This window comes from Protopterus annectens, chromosome 4.part0 (assembly GCF_019279795.1).
Source record: "Protopterus annectens isolate FY-2018-M chromosome 4.part0, PAN1.0, whole genome shotgun sequence".
NCBI classification, from domain to species: Eukaryota; Metazoa; Chordata; order Ceratodontiformes; family Protopteridae; genus Protopterus; species Protopterus annectens.
The window spans coordinates 1068219415-1068238708 of NC_056733.1; the positions used below are offsets into that span (position 1 = coordinate 1068219415).

Consider the following 19294-nt stretch of genomic DNA (forward strand, 5'->3'; position numbering starts at 1 on the left):
CTTAGCCAAAGGGTACCTTGTGAAAAGGACAATATTTAAACATAATATAAGTTAGATCAGGCTTTCTGCCCCTTGTACCTTCCAGTTAAAATCAACAAAAGGTGGCAAAGATTTCATGAAAAAGAGCTTTGTACATTTTATTTTTGTCAAGCCTATAAACATGCACGGATTTCTGATTTGGTTTCTTCCATAATCCAGATGATAGTGATGATGCAAATACAAATATATCTAATTTCCCTTTTATGGATTAGGGCTAATTTATTTTCCTCTTAGATATGCATGTGTGACGTACATGTGCAAATAAAGCATTCAAAAACTATTTACAATGGAAAACAGTCCTCAACTGTCCAAAAACACCACTCTTGTACTTTCCATCATAAGAGACCTGCACATCCCATAATAGCCACCTCCCTGACCCATCATAACCTGCAGTCATAGACCAAATGTATATTACTTTATTAGCATACCTGATGCACGTAGTACTCCAGATTCTTAAGTGCTTCAATCTTCTCATCAAGAGTAGAGCTGGAACTGTTAAATTTATCAACTATTTTTTTAATTATTTCATAATCAGTTTCGATAAGCATATTTAAGTCCTTAAATTCCTTCTTTATTTCTTCAATAGGACGGAAGACTTGTTTGACTTTTTCTTTTCTGAGCTGAAAATTAAACAAATATGTAAAATAACGTATTGCACTTGGGTTAATATCAGAAACTAACAGCAGAATTCCCTTTCCTGCCACTCACCCCAAAAACAAAGAGCAAAAGCAGTTATCACAATGGTGTTTTCATGCATTAAGATACTAGCCCACTGGATCACACAGAATGCAGCCACTGTGAAAATTAGAACTGTGTTAGAGCAGCTACATATACAAAAGGTCCAGTACTTCAGAATATAACTTCTATCCTGAATATTTAATACAGTACAGCTGTTTCAGCATATTCACCACAACTGCAGATTTGCAGATCTGGCTTCGAGTCTGCAAGGCAAAAGGAAAGGCATGGAAGCCTTCCAAAGACGAACTGTCCTGAAAGGGAGATGAAGGGAGAAGCCTATGCTATAGCAGTAACCATACTACCTAACATCTTTGGTTATGGTGAATATTCACTCAACTAAGCTGTTTTTATTGTGCATTTTCACCAATAATATCTGGGAAGAGTCCAACAGGCTTGCAGAGGGGAAGCCCACATGCCCAGCAAAACCACAGTGGCAAAGCCTGCTCTGCTGCTGTACAGAATATCTAGTGCGCAATGTCAAGCAGAGATAGCAAAGGATATCTAGTGCGCAATGTCAAGCAGAGATATAAATGGATGTCCAAGCAGCTGCCATACACATATCTTGTGCTGAAACATTCTTGGTGAAAAAAGTCATAGAAGTTCCTGCAACTGATGAAAGTGTCCAAACCCGGTTCTGAAAGATTTTTTTCCACGCTCATCACACCAAAATGAAAAGCAGCCAGCTAGGTGCTTAGACAGGAATTTCTTGTATATCAGTCTCCTCTACTTACCCGAGCATGAACGAGACATAGTTGGTCCACCTGCCTGAAATGGTTAATTCTGTCTAGTAATACCTTTATTGTTGGTCTATTTCTTGATGTGCACCAGATTTTTATTTCTTTGCTCTGGGGTTTAAGGAAATATTAGGAGTTGGATTAGGGGTTGGGAGGGTGGCCTAATGGTTAAGGTGTATGCCTTACAAACACAAGGTGTGGGGTTTGAGTCTCACAAGGGATGATTGGCTAGGCTTAAAATGGCTTGCAAGGGCAGTTAGCTTAGTACTAATCTATGAACCTATGAACCTATGGATAGCTTGTTTTAGTGCCAGTTCTGACAGCAATGTTGGCATAAAGGAAAGACTGGTCCTAAGGGTCACCATGCCATTCTGGAAGACCGTGCACGGTATTCTAAATATTAAAGCCTGCAATTCTATATTTCTGGCTAAAGTAAAGGCTAGTAAGACAGTCTTCCAAAGTAAGAACTTCACAGGGGTTGAGACTAATAGTTTAAATGGAGAAAGGCTCAGCTTTTTCAAGACAAACTTCAGATCTCATGAGAGAGGTCCAGGACTCTTTAAATGCCTTAAAGTACTCCGTTTAAGAAAAAAAAGCTTCACAATCGGAACATCTTAAAAAATCAGATTCCAAAGGTACACAAACTAAAATGGATGAAATGTGTGGCTTAAATGATGCCCATAACAGACCTCTATCAAATGTGACTGAAATACAAAAAAGGATTGTTAACCAGATGCCACCTTTGATCATATGACTGTGTGTGTATCAGATTAGAAATATGGTCTTGATAGGCAGATGTTCCTAGTGCTTGGGCTCCTAATCGCCTTAAAAATCCAACAGGTAACCTGTAAATGGTTCATCTCCCACTCCCAATCTTACACTTATCAAGGGTATCAGAACTTGTCAGAGATTTGGGATGCATGGCTAGGCTTAAAATGGCCGTTGCGGTCGTTAGCCTAATAAAACCTGCAAACCTAAGAGACCTCTGACAGAAATGAGTCTCAAAGCAGAGGCAGGACTGTCTTCAAAACAAACATTAAGTGCTTTAGATTTAAGTGTACCATAGCCCTAGCTGTTGAGACAGAAGGCTGTGTGAGACAGGAAGGGCCAGGAGACCGTCTCTACTCAATTTCTTGAGTCGAGGGAAGCAATGCTGTCTTGGCCATAATGGCGCTGCCAAAATGAGGCTGGCCCTACTCTGCACTGCCTTTTAAATTACTCTGGCAATAAAGGGTATGGGAGTGATGGCAAAAAGGAAGGTTTTACAGTTAAATGTCACTTAACATCTGCAATAGGTTCTATCCCACTGAATGTTAAGCGAACGCCGTAAACTTTACACTGTGCTTCGCTTAAAGTCCTTGTGCACAATGTCTAACTGCATTTATGTTCACTTAGCACACTATAGACATAAATGCAGTCAAACTTTGTGTGGAAGGACATTAAGAGATGCACACCTGTATCCCAAAAGATTGAAAATGCATCCACAGATAGTACTTCTCTTGCAAAAGTATCTAATGCATAACCCTTTTTCCTGGTGATGCTGGGGGGAGCAGGCAGGTCTATGTCTGGTGTATCCTAAAATAAAGTGATCTTAAGGAAGGCTCGAGATTCCATTTCCACATATAAGGACTAAGCATGGATCTGCTCAGATAATCTACCAATGCACCTTGTGCTGAAGGCAAGTAAACTCAAAGATGAAGGGTCTGCTTTGATGAATGCCATATCCCAGACTATCATGGCTAAACATCACAAGGAGACTGAAAAGTATAACCCATTGCTTGATTATGTAGTGTACATTTCTGTGACATCTGTGAGGACTTAGGGTCCCCAGACTGACCTGAAGACCTAAAGAGGATAAATAATGACTAACATTTCTTCATTACCGATATGTCTGGCCTTGTTCCTTTAGTTCCAGGTGGAATGGATTCTCAGAAGCCTGTTGCATGATCCCCAGGTTAATTCAGGAGAGTCTAAGGTCAGTGTCCAGCTCTATTTCAGCTCTATACATGGCATTCCTGGATGAATTATGACACACATCACCTACTATCCAAATTCCACAGAGTTAGATGGAATGAATGAAATCATTTTTTCCCAGAAAACGGTGGTTCTGGCACTAGAAGTTCCACAAGTACAACTAGATGTTCATCATATGCAGCCCGGACAATGGGACCTTAAGGATGGAGGCCAATATGTAACCTACAGCCTTCAGGATGATTTCTCCTCTCATATATGCCTGCCTGATTGCCTAAGAGACGACAATGGTCGGCACCACAACATTCACTTGTGGGAGATGCTGTCTGTATTTCTTGCTGTTTTGGGTGTCAAAGGTGAAATATAAGTTGTGATAATTCAGGGATAGTCCCAGGTTTGCAAGGAAAAGGATGGTTAGTTCATCCTATGATTTTGTTTGATGTGGATGCCTTTGACCCGGGGGAAGGCAAAAGTTAAGATCATTCTGTGAATACCCTGAGAGCACTGGACAGCCCAAAGGGCAGGAAAATGAACTGGGGAGCATTCTATGTCTGCTGCCAAATTGCAGACATTTTATGAGCCCCCTTCACAAAGCAAAGTGTAAATACGGTGACAAAGGCGGAACATGGGCAGAAAAGGGGTAAAAGTCTACGAGGTAAGCATTCTGAAATTCTTTATCAGCAGAAACATGACTAGTCTGGATTTGGTCTAAAATGAGTTTCTAGAGTCCATCTTTCCCTTGTACCAGGTACAGTCTAGAATGGAGTTTTTATCTTTGCCCTAAAGATGGAACTCTTTTTATATCCACTCAGGACTATATCTCATTTAACATGGGATCCCCCTCCCAGCCATCTGGCTGGTGGAACAAGAAGTATCCCTTTAAATGGTGAAAGGAATATGAACTTGATCTTGTAGCCTGTGTTTATGGGTTTCTACATCCAAATGCATGTGGTCAAACTGAATCACTGGCTCTGAAATGGAACAGCCTCTCTCCTAACTGGCAGAACTGGAGAAGGGGGATGGAAGGAGGAAAAAAAAAAAAAGAGACTGCGTTAGTCAAAAAGTACAGTTGTGTACACTTACCATAAATGTAGATGCTCGAGTGTATTCACTGTTGCAGTCCTTACAAAATGGGATATCCGGCTTCCGGTAGCCCACAGTTGGCTAGAATACCATAGTCCTTGGTATATGATGTCAGCTGCCTTCGGTTTAAGCCTGATGTCAGGATGTCAGGTATAAAGGAAGGCAGCCGATGCCATTTCCTCAGTTTTTCTTGACTTAACTGTCAGGAGCCCCGAAAAACGGTTAGACCAGCAAAGGAAAAATCCAGTCTATGCCCCAGGAAAAGAGGGGGATGGAAGGGGGGGAAACTAGGACTGCAACAGTGAATACACTTGAACATCTACATTTATGGTAAGTGTACACAACTGTACTATGTTCTTCGTGTTTCACTGTTGCAGTCCTTACAAAACGGGTTGATTCCCAAAGCCCAAGAAAAAATAAAAGGGAAGAGGAACACCCACTGTTTAAGGGTTGGTAAGGATGCCCTGCAACATTGCAGTAGCAAAACCAGCCCTGGACTTAGAAAACAAGGCTAAATTGTAGTGCTTTGTGAAAGTGTGAACATAAGTCCAGGTAGCTGCTTCCAGGATGTCCCTAGCAGGTACACCTCTTAAAACAGCTGCTGAGGTAGAGGCTGCCCTAGTAGAATGGGTCCTAATACTCTTTGGAGGAACCTTGCCATGCTGTAAGTAACAAAAGTGAATACAATGAGCAATCCACTTAGAAATAGTCTGTTTAGAAATAGCTTTGCCCTGAGCCCCAAGGAGCAAAACTGACCAACAATTGATCTGACCTTTGAAAAGGTTTAGTCCTGTCCAGGTAACACCTAAGCTGTCTATGCACATCCAAGGAATGCAGTAACCTTTCTCCCTTATTCTGAGGATTAGAAAGAAGGTAGGCAGGTGTATAGACTGGTTAAGAGACAAGCTAGGAACCACCTTAGGCATAAAGGAAGGATTAGTTCGAAGAGAAACTCGATCCACATGGAGGATGATAAAAGGCTCCACTGCCATTAATGCCTGCAGCTCAGAAACTCTTCTAGTTGAGGTAACAGCCAAGAGAAAGGCAGTTTTCCAGGAGAGAAACTTCATTTCTGCTGAGGCAGCTGGTTCAAAGGGAGGGAGAGTAAGTTTCAAGTACAAAGTTAAGATCCCAGACAGGAGTAGGAGCCCTTCTGAAAGGCTTTAAATTGCTAGCTCCTCTGAGGAACTGTTCCATCAAGGGATGAGAGAAAATGGGCTGCTCAAAAGAACAATGAGCAGAAATAGCTGAAGAATGAATCTTGATAGAAGAAAAGGAAAGTCCACCATTAAGCAAGCCTGCCAGATAGTCAAGAATAATAGGAAGAGAAGGTTGAGAAGGGTCTTCCCCTTTAGACTGCATCCAAATGGAAAATCTTTTCCACTTATCTGCGTAAGAGCTCCTAGTGCTAGGTCTCCTGGCCTCATAAAGGACCTCAACCACCTGTTGGGAAAGGTTTAAATTATGAGCCAGGCTGCCAAATGCAGAGTCTTAAGATGAGGATGCAGAATCCCCCCCCCCCCCCGAACCAAGAGATCTGGTATCAAGGGAAGATGCCAAGGCTGAGACTCAGACTGTGAAGTAGTGCATATCAATGTTGCCTGGGCCAGTCTGGAGCTATGATGATGGCCCTTGGTTTTTCGTCCCTTATCTTTCACGGTACTCTGGGAAGAAGAGGCAGAGGTGGGAATGCATAAATTGAGAGCTGTGTCCAGGGGAAGGACAGGGCATTCACTTTCCAGGCTTTGTCATGATGATCCCTGGTGCAAAAGGTTGGAAGACGGTGGTAGGTCAGAGATAAGAAGAGATCCACCTGGGGAGTGCCCCAACGCTGAATGATGCAAAAGAAGATGGTCTTGTTTAGTTGCCACTCATGAGGATCCAGGACCTGCCTACTCAACTGGTCTGCTAAGGCGATGAGTCTTCCTGGAAGAAACTGAGCTATCAGATGAATGCCCATGGAAGCTGCCATGGACTATAGTATCATGCTTTGTCTGCACAGGGGGCAAGAGTGACTCTCTCCCTGCTTATTGATGTACCACATGATTATGTTGTTGTCTGTCCTGACTAGAAGAGTACCAGGACAGAGAAGATGCTTGAAAGCCATTAAGGCCTGCTGGACTGCCATCAATTCCTTCAGATTTATGTGCAAATGAACCTGTTGATAGTTCCAAGTCCCCAGAATGAATCTGCCCTCAAGATGTGCACCCCAAGTGTAATCCTAGGCATCTGTGGTGAGAGTCTGGCTGGCAGGAGGTAGACAGAAAGGCAGGCCTTTGTTCTGTGCACAGGCCGTCACCCACCAAAGGAACTCTGTCTGCCGGCAGGGAATCGGAGGAAGAATCAAGTCTAAATCCTGAGTGTGTTGACACCAAAGGTTTTTGGGGTATCATTGTATTTTCCTCATATGCAGTCTTGCATATGGAATCATCAGAATACAAGAAGCCATGAATCCCAGGGCTTGCAGGAATTGCCTTGCAGAGAGATGGGTCATGCTTGCCAAATTCTTGAAGTAATTCGAAAGATCCATTTGTTTCTCTTGAGGGAGGGATACCATCTGGGCGGCTGTGTTTAGACTCGCTCCCAGGAATACAATCTCCCTGGTGGGTACCAATTTTGACTTCCTTTCATTGACAGTGTAGCCCACAGAGGTGAGAAGGTTCTTCACAAAGTCCAAATCCTTTAGAAGTTGCTCTGGCGAGTCTGCCTGAATAAGACAATCGTCCAAGTAAGGATAAATTTGAATGTTTCTTTGCCTGCAAAAAGCAATGACTGGAGCAAAGCATTTTGTAAAAACTCTGGGAGCAGTAGATAAGCCAAGGGGCAGTGCAGAGAATTGGAAGTGCCTGTTCCCCATCCGGAAGCGAAGAAACTACCTGCAGCTTTCCCTTGCTGGGATGTGCAGATAAGCTTCTTTGAGATCCAAAGTCACCAGCCAGGAATCCCTTGGCCAGCATAGACAGCAACTGCTGAAGAGTGAGCATTTTGAACTTGGGAATCACCAGAAAAGTGTTTAGAATGGACAAATCCAGAATAGGATGCCAGGTGCCCCCTTTTTTGGGAACTAGGAAAAGTCGGGAGTAAAAACACTGGCCTATCTGTAGTGCAGGAACTGGCTCTATTGCTCCCAGGTTTAGTAATGAAGAAACTTGTTTTTCTGCTTCTGCCCTTTGAAGTGGAGGGATATCTGGGTAACCTTGGTGGACCGGGAAGGTGTGAAAAGAGAACTTGTAGCCTTGGGATACTATTCTGAGCACCCATTTCACATCTGTGATGGTGTACCAGACATCCGCATAAATGGCTAACCTTCCCCCCCAAAGGAAATCCTGGGCCCGCAAGGGCAGGCAGGGAAAGGCCGGAGTCATTGTGAATGTTTGCCTTGGGAAGCTTGCTTAGAACTCCCCGATTTTGAAGAGGAAGCCTGCCAGTACTTAGCCTTTTAAGGGGCAGAAGTCTGTCCCCTAGAAGACCTGTAACCACTAGGTCTAGTGCGACCCGGTTTACTAGGATCAAGAAAAGTCCAACTCTTAGAAGGGTAATGCCTAATAAAACGAGGAGGCTGAACTTGCAGGAAACCCTTAACAGTTTGCATAGATTTGGCCTTATCCTACAACTTTTTCAACACCTCTTCTGCTTTGCTACCAAAAAGATTGTCCTTATGCAAAGGTACATCCAGCAATTTAGATTTGACAGGTTCAGAAAGGGGTTATTCCCAGAGCCAAGCATGTCTTCTAATAACAGAACCAGTGGCAGCTGCCCTGCAAGAAGTCTCCAACGTATCAAACCACAATGTAGAGAATGTTTAGTGACAAGAGTGGCAGAATTCAACAAATCTTGCATGTCCTTACTCTACATCAGGGAAGGAACACCAGAATTCAATAAATCATGCATGTCCTGACTCTCCATCAGGGAAGGAACACCAGAATTCAATAAATCATGCATGTCCTTACTCTCCATCAGGGACACCAGAATTCAATAAATCATGCATGTCCTTACTCTCCATCAGGGACACCAGAATTCAATAAATCATGCATGTCCTTACTCTCCATCAGGGAAGGAACACCAGAATTCAATAAATCATGCATGTCCTTGCTCTCCATCACAAAAGGAACACCAGAATTCAATAAATCATGCATGTCCTTACTCTCCATCAGGGAAGGAACACCAGAATTCAATAAATCATGCATGTCCTTACTCTCCATCGGGGAAGGAACACCAGAATTCAATAAATCATGCATGTCCTTACTCTCCATCAGGGAAGGAACTCCAGCAATTGTAGCCTTAATTCCTGCTTTATTTCAGTATAAGGGAATATAAAAGCTGTTTTACTAATTCATTTTTCTAAGTACTTCCTCCTCACTTCTGCCTGATGACCATCAAGCCTCACCCTAGCAGTCTCAAACCCATTTGTTCCCTAGAAGTGGAGAGTCCCCATATCTGATAGAATGACAGCCATCTACAAGGGCCATCATTCAGACTGATGGCAGGGAGTCTTGTGCTCTTGCTGTCATTGCTGGGATGTCAACATTTGTGCAAGTCTCTAACTCCCACCCCGGGGGGGGGGGGCTGGGGGCTGGCTACCTGCATTAGTATAGGGACTCACAATTCCCTCCCATCCAAGTGCATGCTCTCATGTACATGATAATGAGGGCTACTAAAAGCTGATGGCCTGGTGAGCTGTAAGTCACCCTACCTTAGTGTCAGTAAGTGCCTGAGCTGTTAATTGAATAGGTCACTTAGGTCTTAGTCACGTTTTATGCCTCTCTGCCACAGTGTTGGCTTGTCTTACTATTTATCTCAGTAATGCTGACAAGCACCAATCCCACTGCAGTGTTAATTAAACAGACAGCACTAGCTGTATGGGCTAACTTGTCTTATTTAAGATGACAACACTCAAAACGTAGACAACATGCACTGCTTCTATTTTGCTGCAGTATTCAATGCCAGTTCTACGCACATTAATATGAGAAAAATCACTTCACCTGCACAAGAAATGGAAACATTTACTTTCCTCCTTCTTCTTTCGGCTTTTCCCGGTTACGGGTCGCCACAGCGGATCATCTGTCCGCTCATGATTTGCAGTGGAGTTTTACAGTGTTGAGTTTCCAGCCCGGTGCCCAACCTTCCACAGAAAGCACACACTCGCACCTAGGGCCAACTTAGAGTATCCAATCCACCTACTGCATTGTCTTTAGGATGTGGGAGGAAACCGGAGCACCCGGAGGAAACCCACGCGACCACAGGGAGGACATTTGGTCAGCTGAAAAGATTTTCTCATGTTTATTTTTTCCCCTTTCTCAGAGCTCTAGATAATCAAGATCCAGCCTGCCCAACAGACAGGAACGTCACACAATTATTTGACTCAGGTAAGCATTAATGACTTAAAAAGATTTTACCTTTTTATTCGACTTCTTAAACAACTCATATGACAGAAGCTGAAATAGTAAGTCTTTAACTATAAATGCATTTGACTCATTTCCTCCAAGGGAGCTCTTTGGAGGTTGCACTATAAATTCCAATGGGTGTGGCCTGAGTCTTTTAAAAAATGACGTTATCACCTCACAGGTCAAATAACTGTTCCTATCTCTAGAAAGGCACGTACTACACCAAGGAATCATTATGGTGGCTACATTCATCCACTTCTAGGTTTTAAGCTGGATTTTATAAGATGTAATAAACACAGTAAATATTAATTTTTGCAACAGTTTATTATACTTCAGTAATCATTTAAGGGGCAAATATGCTGCCAGCATTATTTTCTTCATACAGCTGTGAACTTTCATAGGAGACTAAGCAGTTGTGGGTCACTAGACTGTTGACATAATACATTTGACTACAATATGTATGGCAACTTTTGTTAAAAAGTATAACAACTTTGTTAAAATTGTCAAACTTGTGTATTTTTTATTAATATTACTAGAGTTTTTCTCCCAGAGTCACCCCTGAAAATGGGTTCCTGACCAAATAGGACTTTCCTGGTTATCAAATGTCAGTAAATAAATAAATAATTATTTACAAAAATATGAAAATGATTACTATACAAATACATAATATACAAATAATATTCAATATCTCTTTAGCTGCACTAGATAGAGATCAAATATCAATATAATTGTGTTTGCCATTATGTAAGCTTTGTGATTAAATCTTCTAACATCTTGTGTGTGTAGCACAGTTTTGGAATTACGAATGCAAATATGAACAAGCAATATCTGACACATACAAGCATCAGTAGAAGGTAACTACAGAAATGTCTGCAGTTTTCACTAAGCCATAATCAGTAAAAAGCTGCCCTTCAACATCCTCAGGCAAGGACCATGTCCTTAGCTAAGCGTGCTGACAACTGAGCCCAAGATGGCCACCCTGACACAGGCCTCTCTGTTCAGTTGTTCTTAGACAGTAGCCCAAAAAAAGTTAGTTGCATCCAGAATTCAAATTAAAAATACAACAGTTACAAATGGAGCATAAAATTAGGGCCTTTATTAGGATGGGAGTTCCGCTGTGGCGACCCCTAACTGGGAAAAGCCGAAAGACACAACAACAACAATTAATACAAGCTAAAACTACAAAAACTAGCCCCCTGGGTCTCATAGTTACAAATAAGACATTCATTTTCTTTCACATGCGAGTAAAATTACCTTAAAAATGGGAACAGGCTGCCTTTAATTGCTCATTAGAGTTTCTTAAAATCTTTGTTGTATATAGTAAGCATCAATGTGAACTTACAATGTGAAGTTCAAAAGGCTCTCTATGACGTTTGAAATGTGGCTTCACAAGAGATGGTAAAGTTAAAAATCACTTTTTAGTGAACTGCAGTAATGTGAAAACAAAGGCCTCAATAACAAATTACAACAGCTACTTGGAGACCTGAGAGCATTTGGGTAAAGAGAAATGGTTTTCACAGCAGCAACACAGTAACTGGCGATGTCATCAGCCAGGCAGTATGAATGCTGGGAGAATGGAACAAACTGGCTACAAAAGACACAGATAAAACTAACAAAGGGAATGATAAAATTAAGATAAAGACACTGCTAAAAAGATAACCTATGAACCTATAAAGACACTGCTAAAAGATAACACAATCAAACCCAACAGCTGGACAACAAGATGCAAATACCATTACATACATACCAGGTGCTACTACATGTTGTATTAATTTGTATTAAAAATGGAACTGATTTTACTCTCCATTTGTTACATCACATTTTCTAACCTGTTCTCTTACATCTGCACTTAATAGCACTTGTACTAATCTTTAGAGAGGTGTGCAGAAATTTTGAAATGCTCTGTTTTAACACTGCTCCAGGACTTGCCTCACATGTAACTTTGATTTATTTCATAATATTGTGTTTACAGAACAGAATATGGACTTGGCACTTAACAGCACTAATACTCAAGAGAGCAGATTCTTATACTTTCCTCATAACTCTAAACATTATATGGTTTTATCACTGAGCAGCATGCTGTTTGTAGGTGCCAACTATGACCCCCTATAGGTTCATAGGTGAATATCAGGCTAAGTGCCATAAAGGGCCACTGCAAGCCTAGTGAGTATCCCTAGGTCAGGCTCAAACCCTGTAAACATGAGCTGAATACCTCAACAATTATGCCACCCCCCCCACCCCCCACTGCAGGACCAAAAACTGGATTCTTATGCAAGCATTTCAGTTTTCTTGCACTGTGTGGAAGAGGTTTCCCTTCTATTGTGTCATTAGCTGACACCTGAATTCTAATCAGCAAGGAAAGAATGATAGTTGTTGTCAGAATGCCCAAATTACTTGTGGAGTGGCCAGAGGCCTAGGTTCCTCAACATTTGGCAAATATAACAGAAATGTGACCTGCTATAGATTCTGAAGTCAAACAGCTCCAGTGGTGGCTTTATCCTTCTCCATCTAATCTGCTATAACCAGCACAGATCTAAGCTCTCCCTGCATCTTTTACTCAAGACTCTGAGAAGTGTAGAAATCCCCAAACTGTGAGAAACGAGCATTTCCTCAAAAAGGGAAGAAAAAAAAAGTTGCATTGAGCACCACTGCTGTTGGACTCGCTCTAAAGTGGGCTGTTAATGAAAGAGCTTTTCTTTACTAGAAGAGACCTGCAAAATGCATAAAACCTTAGAAACCCAGGTCTGAGGCTCAAATAACCTGTGCAAGTGCAAATAAACATACCCTGAAGTGCAGTACACCACTGACCAAATAATGACCAAGGTGTGGGGAAATGCCTAGCAATTCCACCCAAACAGTTTTCTAAACAAACCGAACTCCAAACAGTTATAGTCACCCCTGCCCCCTGAAGTCATGCCTGCTAAAACCATGGACTTGCACTTCCCCACTACTTCTGTGGTCAGCCTAATTGAGATGGGTATCTTCAGACAGGATAAGAATGGTCTCATGCTGTCTGGCAATTATCTACTACTTAAACAGCATAACACAGCGTGTGAGATATATATCTATATATCTATACATACATCCATGCATGTATGTATGCATACATGACATTATATATATATATATATATATATATATATATATATATATATATATGTCCTTGGCGGCAAAAATCTCACACACAGAAAACTCAAGACACCAAAATGGTCAGCAGTACACCACACATAACAACTCTCCAAGACCATCACAATATACATAATCCATCACATGCTGAAGTTCTAAAAAGATGGCGCAGTGGTAGCATTGTCACCTCAGAGCAACAGGTTCTCCAGTTCGATTCTTGGCTGGAGTGCCTTCTGTGCAGAGTCTACATGTCCTCCCAGCATTCATGTAGGTTTCCTTCGGATGCTTCGGTTTCCTCCCACATTACAAAGACAAGCATCTGCTGCGTTTCTACCCAGGCCTTCGCTGAAAATTGGCTTTGCTCCAAGTCGGACTTTCCTGGTAAATAAATGTTAAATAAAATAAATAAACTTGCCTAAACCATAATGACCTCCAAAACTCAAGAAATGCACACAGCACGCTTAGCAAGTTAAGTCTACCCCCTCACATAGCACAGGGAGTTGCAAAGTCATGGACACTGTGCCTGTAAGCCAGGTATCAAACAAACATTCCAGTTATAAGTGACTCCATAGCAAGACATACAGATGTACCTCTTACCAGGCTGAGAATGGAAAGAGTGATGGTTAGTTGCTTGTCTGGTGCTAGGATCTGTCAGATCACACATGCACTCAAGTCCTTGAACAAGTATCGGTACGATTCTGTTACAGTACATGTGGGTGTCAATGACTTGAGATTTACCTTCCTGGACTATATGATGAGAGACAAAATAGACCTCTTGGACTGTGTCCCAGGCCAGGTATGAGACTAGCACTGGGCAGCTTTCCTACCTTCTCCAGGGATAATGCTATAATATGAGAAAAAAATAATTGACTAATAATTGTTTAAAATTTTTGGAGCCAATCAAAGAGGGTCAAATATCTGTCAGTCTGGGAGGGTTTCAATTACTGGCAAAGACATTCTCCAACCCTTTTATAGGTAATGCCAATCTGACAAATTTATCAACATAACAAAACAATCAAAGGAAAATATGAAGGTGTTACTGATCAATGATAGGAACCTGAAAAAGAAACTGTACTCCCCACAAGCTCTCCTCACCCTGGAGGATACAAACGTCTGTGTAGTGACTGAGATATAGTTTAAAACAGTGGAGAGCACTCTGGCTCTGCAAGGCTAGGACACTTTTTACATGTTTAAATCAGCTACTGCTCAGCAGAAAAAAAAAGGTACAGGTATCTCAGTCTTCACCCAGAAGACGCACATCACGGTTGCTAAAGCAACATGTCACACTAGAGCTTCTTCAAGTCCAAATAACCACAAGAAATGTCCCGTACCACATATCAGCTAGCTCCAAGACCCAAGAAAACCACAACACCTATCTACAGAAACTGGAATCACTCAGCATTAAACACAAAACTATTTTCCTAGGCACCCTAAACGATCCAATACTGGGAAACCTAGACCACCACTAGTGCACAACCACAGAGATACTTAGACTTTTTGTCAATACAAATGCTCTGGAACAATTAGTCAGAATACCTACTGGGGGAAAAACATCTTGGATCTTGCCCTTACTAACATGGGGGCATCTTACACCATCCTTTTCATATCTTCGCCACTTGTTATGTCTGACCACAAAGCAGTCCCCTTCTAAATAAAATTGAAACCAGGGACCACTTCCACCCAAGACACCTTTAGAAATTTCTCCAAGACATACCTTTAGAAATTTCTCCAAGTCAAACTACCTACTCTTAAGTGATACACTGGCAAATTTCAAATCCTCAAACACAGTTATCTCCACTATGCTCACTTCAAATCCTCAAACACCATTATCTCCACTATGTTCACTACAACAGTAAGTGAACAGCTGCATTGTTGTATCTGCACCCTGTAGGTACAAGCACTGGCAAACTCCACAAACAAGCCCTCTTGATGGTACCATATCAACAAGCTTTACAATAAAAGGAAGAAAATTATGACCAAAAGTAAGAGCAATTCCCAGAATGATATAGCCCTCATCAATGAAATAAACAAACCCAGGTGTTTAAAAATCCATCAAAGTCACGTTTGAACCTAAAATAACCACCAAAGCCAAAGACAATCATAAGGCCTATTTCAGTTACGTACAAAGACCACCACAAAAAAAGCCAGCACAGGGATTTATTAATGACACAGGATCCAAAACATTTTGGATACTGTTTCTTTAATAAATCCCTGTGTTGGCTTTTTTCGTGGTGGTCTTTGTGCCTAAATACTCGTATTATAGTTGGCTGGAGCTTAGACTCTTTTTGTTTGGGCACTGACTTTCCTGATTTGTTTTCTTTTTCAGTTATGCCCGTAATCTCAGAAGCACAATGCAGCAATGTACTGATTACAAACAATGTTACCTACACTGAGGCTGAGGATACAGCTTACCCACTGGCCGATAAATTCAGCTCAAACTTTACCCCTCTCTCTTCTCCATCTATTCCACAAGATATACCTGAAACCAACCCACCTACAGCTATCACAAAAGACCAAGCCTGAAAGCTGTATTAAAAGCTATAAATACTACACTGAGGTCCTAACAATATCCTTGGATGAATTTTAAGTAACATGAACTGTTCAACTTCATCCTCTATAAAGGTTTTGTATCATGTGAATGGAGAACAGCTACAGTCATTTCTCTGCATAACAGAGTACTTTCCAGAAAGCCAGGCAATTATAGACCCAGAAGTCTAACCAGGCTCATATGCCAAGCCATGGAAAGACTTATCATGGAACAAACCAAATTAAGACATAGGGAACCACTAAACACTGGACCATGTCAGTTTGGAAATGACAAGGTGAACTAAGACTTATAGGAAACCCTGTAGGAAAAATAATTTTCTACACAAGTCAAGTATGCACCCTGGACGCATTACTAAGAACGTGTTAAAGGGGTAATTCTTTAGGATCATGAGATTACATACAGACCATGAACTCAAAGAAGCCCTAAATACTATGACTAAAGAATTTATTCAGCGATGCTATAAGGCTAGAGACATTGAACAAAGTCTCTCTGAAGCATGTTCTCTCAGGGATACACTAGTTAGACCTTATTTCTCAGAAAAGGTCGACAACATGGTTGGTACTGTGAATCCATGTGCTAGTAGACAGAGAGAGAGAACAGGGTAGTGTTCACCTATTCAAATGATATTAATGTCACATGCGACATCATCAAAAAGAACTGTCCCATTTTGATGGCCAATCTGAAATTAAAAAGGGTCTTGGTACAGTATCCAAGTTTTGCTTCAGGAATAATTTACAAGAATGGTAGAGAGGTTCAGCATATTCAAGTCTGAAAGGCACGTCACTTTTTGTTGCCGTTCTTGTAAACCCTGTTAGTTTATTAAGAGCTGTACTTATTTTATATATCCAACTACAGCTCAGAGGACAGATTTTTTGAGTTTTACATAGACTGCAACAGCAGGGATTTGATATATTATGCTAACTGCACAATGTGCAAAGCATTCTACATTGGGAAGTCTAACCGTACATTAAAAGAGAGGATTGTTCATAGGTTCATACTAGGCTATCTGCCATAGGGCATTTATAAGCCTAGCCAGAGTGTGTTTGGCTTTCGCCACCCATTTTAAATTAATTTTGCTATGCCCTTTTTCGAGGTTAGTATACTGTGCCTCTGTCTAACGGTGACACAGAAGTGATACCTGGGGTAAACCTACGATCTCCCATCCACTCATCAAGATTCCTCTTGAAGAGAGTCAATGAGGGACTCTGCCTAACCTGGACTGGGATTTTTTTTCCAGAGTGAAGGGAGCCTCTGTGTTATGAATCTGTCCCTCCAGCATGTCCTATTTATTTCAGTGCTGAGGTTCAAGTCTCTCGAGCGCGTAGCTCGATGGGATTTGGATTTTCTGAGGTGCAGCATGTCCATTAATTCCGGTTTGGACATGGCTTTATACGTCAGGCACAGATCGCCTCTGAGCAGGCTGTATATGCCAATGAGTAGAGCTGGAGTTTCTTTAACCGGGCAGCATATGGCATCTGTTTGAGCCCATTGATCCTCTTGGTGAGGTACTTTTGGGGACTTTCCAGTTGCTGCAGGTGTCTGGTAAGGTACATCCCAAAAGGGGCATTGTACTCAATTATGGGACTGATGAGGGATGAGTAAAGAGGCACGATGACCTCCCCGATCTAGATGTGAATCCCTTCATGATTAGGTGGGCTATATAAAATGTTTTTCAAACCACTTTGGCCACGTGATTTTCAAATGACAGATCGCCATCAACTTGGGTCCCCAGGTCCCTAATTACTTCTTCTGTACTTAATGGATTACCACCTATGTGGTAATTTGTGGGCACTTTGTTTTTGCCAAAGGGGATGACTATACACTTTTTGGCGTTTAGCTTGAGGCCATGGCTCTGGCACCAGTTGTCTGTTTCTATGAGGCCCTTTTGGAGGATGCTTGTGTCGGCTGGAGAGTCGATTATGGCGCCCAGTTTGCAGTCATCTGCGAACTTGGTCAGCCACAGTCCTTCCGTGTTGGCCTGTACCTCCGAGAAATATATACCGAACAAGAGAGGTCCCAGGACTGAGCCTTGTGGGATGCCACTTGTAACTGGTTTGGAGTCTGACATGGCTCCAGCAATTCTAACCATGTGGGTTCTGTCCTTGAGCCAGTTTACAACTCATCTAGTGACATAGGGGCTTATATTTAAGCTGGTGAGCTTATCTATAATGCCCAAGTGGGGTATTGTATCGAAGGCTTTTGCGAGGTCCAGGTAGGCTGTGTGGACCACCTTCCCCTCGTCAATGGCCTTGGTGATTGTTTCAAAGAAATCAACCAGGTTTAAGAGGCAGGATCTGCCCTTAACAAAGCCGAACTGGGTAGGATCCAGTGTCTGTAGGTCCCCAATATCTTTATTTATGAGATAAGACACCAGTGAAAGGACCACCACGATTATGCAGCAAAAGAATCTTCTTTATTAAATACAAAAAGAGATGAGCGCTTTCACGTACAGACTGTACGCTTCTTCAGATCTATTTGATTAAAACTACACAATTCCTTATATAGTACAGAGTAAATGGCAAATTTCATCAATTATTCAATTGGTATTGTAATTACAAAATTAAGTGCAAAAAGCTGTTGCTAAAGTGTCAGTGCTATTGCTTAAAGAAAAGCTAACTCACTCTATATACAAACAGAAAAACAGTTTTCAAGAACAACTCAAAACATCAGAAAAAATAGACATGTAAGAAATATAAAAAATAAAAAATATATATGTATGTATGCTTCTATTTATCAGTATCACATAAAAAATCTTAATTTCTAAAAAAACTCCATAAAGAGTTTTATAAGAAATGGAACATTATATCTTTAGGCTTGGAAGCAGTGTATATTCTTGTGTTTTTATATATTGTGTATATAAGCCTGGTTTGTTCCCTTATATATTACTATTTAAGACAGGGCTATTAGTGCCATAAATACCTATAATTATGTATGATCCTAATGTCTAAAGCTAAGGTAGTATAACTTAGACATAGTTAACATGTAGATAGATGAATAAATAGAAAAATGAATAAAAGGAAGGGTATTAAGTCAGCACAAAGCTTCTGTCTATCTTCCAAAAAACCTGAAGCTAGGGAGCAAAGTCAACTGCACTATTAGACTAGGTTAAAGGCTATCAGATATAAATATATCTGTTTATTTATTTCAAGTTAGTACTATAATCAATTGAAATGTATAAAGTGTATATAAAAATATATATATATATATATATATATATATATCCATAGTTAGACTAAAATTATGTCTATCTAAAACATGCAACGAAACTGTATTAAGTAATAAATATTAAATAAATAAATAATCTGTAGAAAATCTATTTACATTATGTATTAAAAACTTTAAGTTAAAAAATGTCATTAATATAGAGAGACATGTGAACATGAAAATGTATATATACATATAATAGTGTTTGTGTATTCATTTGTAAATGTATCTATTTACTAGTGTAATAAATACATAAATAGTAAAAGTAACACATATCATATATATAAAATAGTATAGTCATAAAACCATTAATTAACTTTATTAAAAAATCTTAACATATAAATATATAGAAATGTATAAAAATAAGTGTATAAAAGTATATATAAACTATGAAATATAAAATAGATCCATTCAATAAATGTTAAATATCATAATTTCTAAGTATGTTAAGAACCTAAGTAGTAAAC

General features: G+C 40.7%; 1 protein-coding gene across 3 annotated transcripts in view; it reads right to left on the reverse strand.

Moving 5' to 3' along the window:
- SIL1 (SIL1 nucleotide exchange factor) overlaps nucleotides 1–19294 on the reverse strand; it is a 500357-nt gene that overhangs the window by 67435 nt on the left and 413628 nt on the right. For all 3 annotated transcript variants that reach the window (XM_044069009.1, XM_044069011.1, XM_044069010.1), the window contains exon 6: nucleotides 468–659. In XM_044069009.1, coding sequence (XP_043924944.1) covers nucleotides 468–659 — 192 coding nt within the window. The remainder of the gene's footprint in view (nucleotides 1–467; nucleotides 660–19294) is intronic.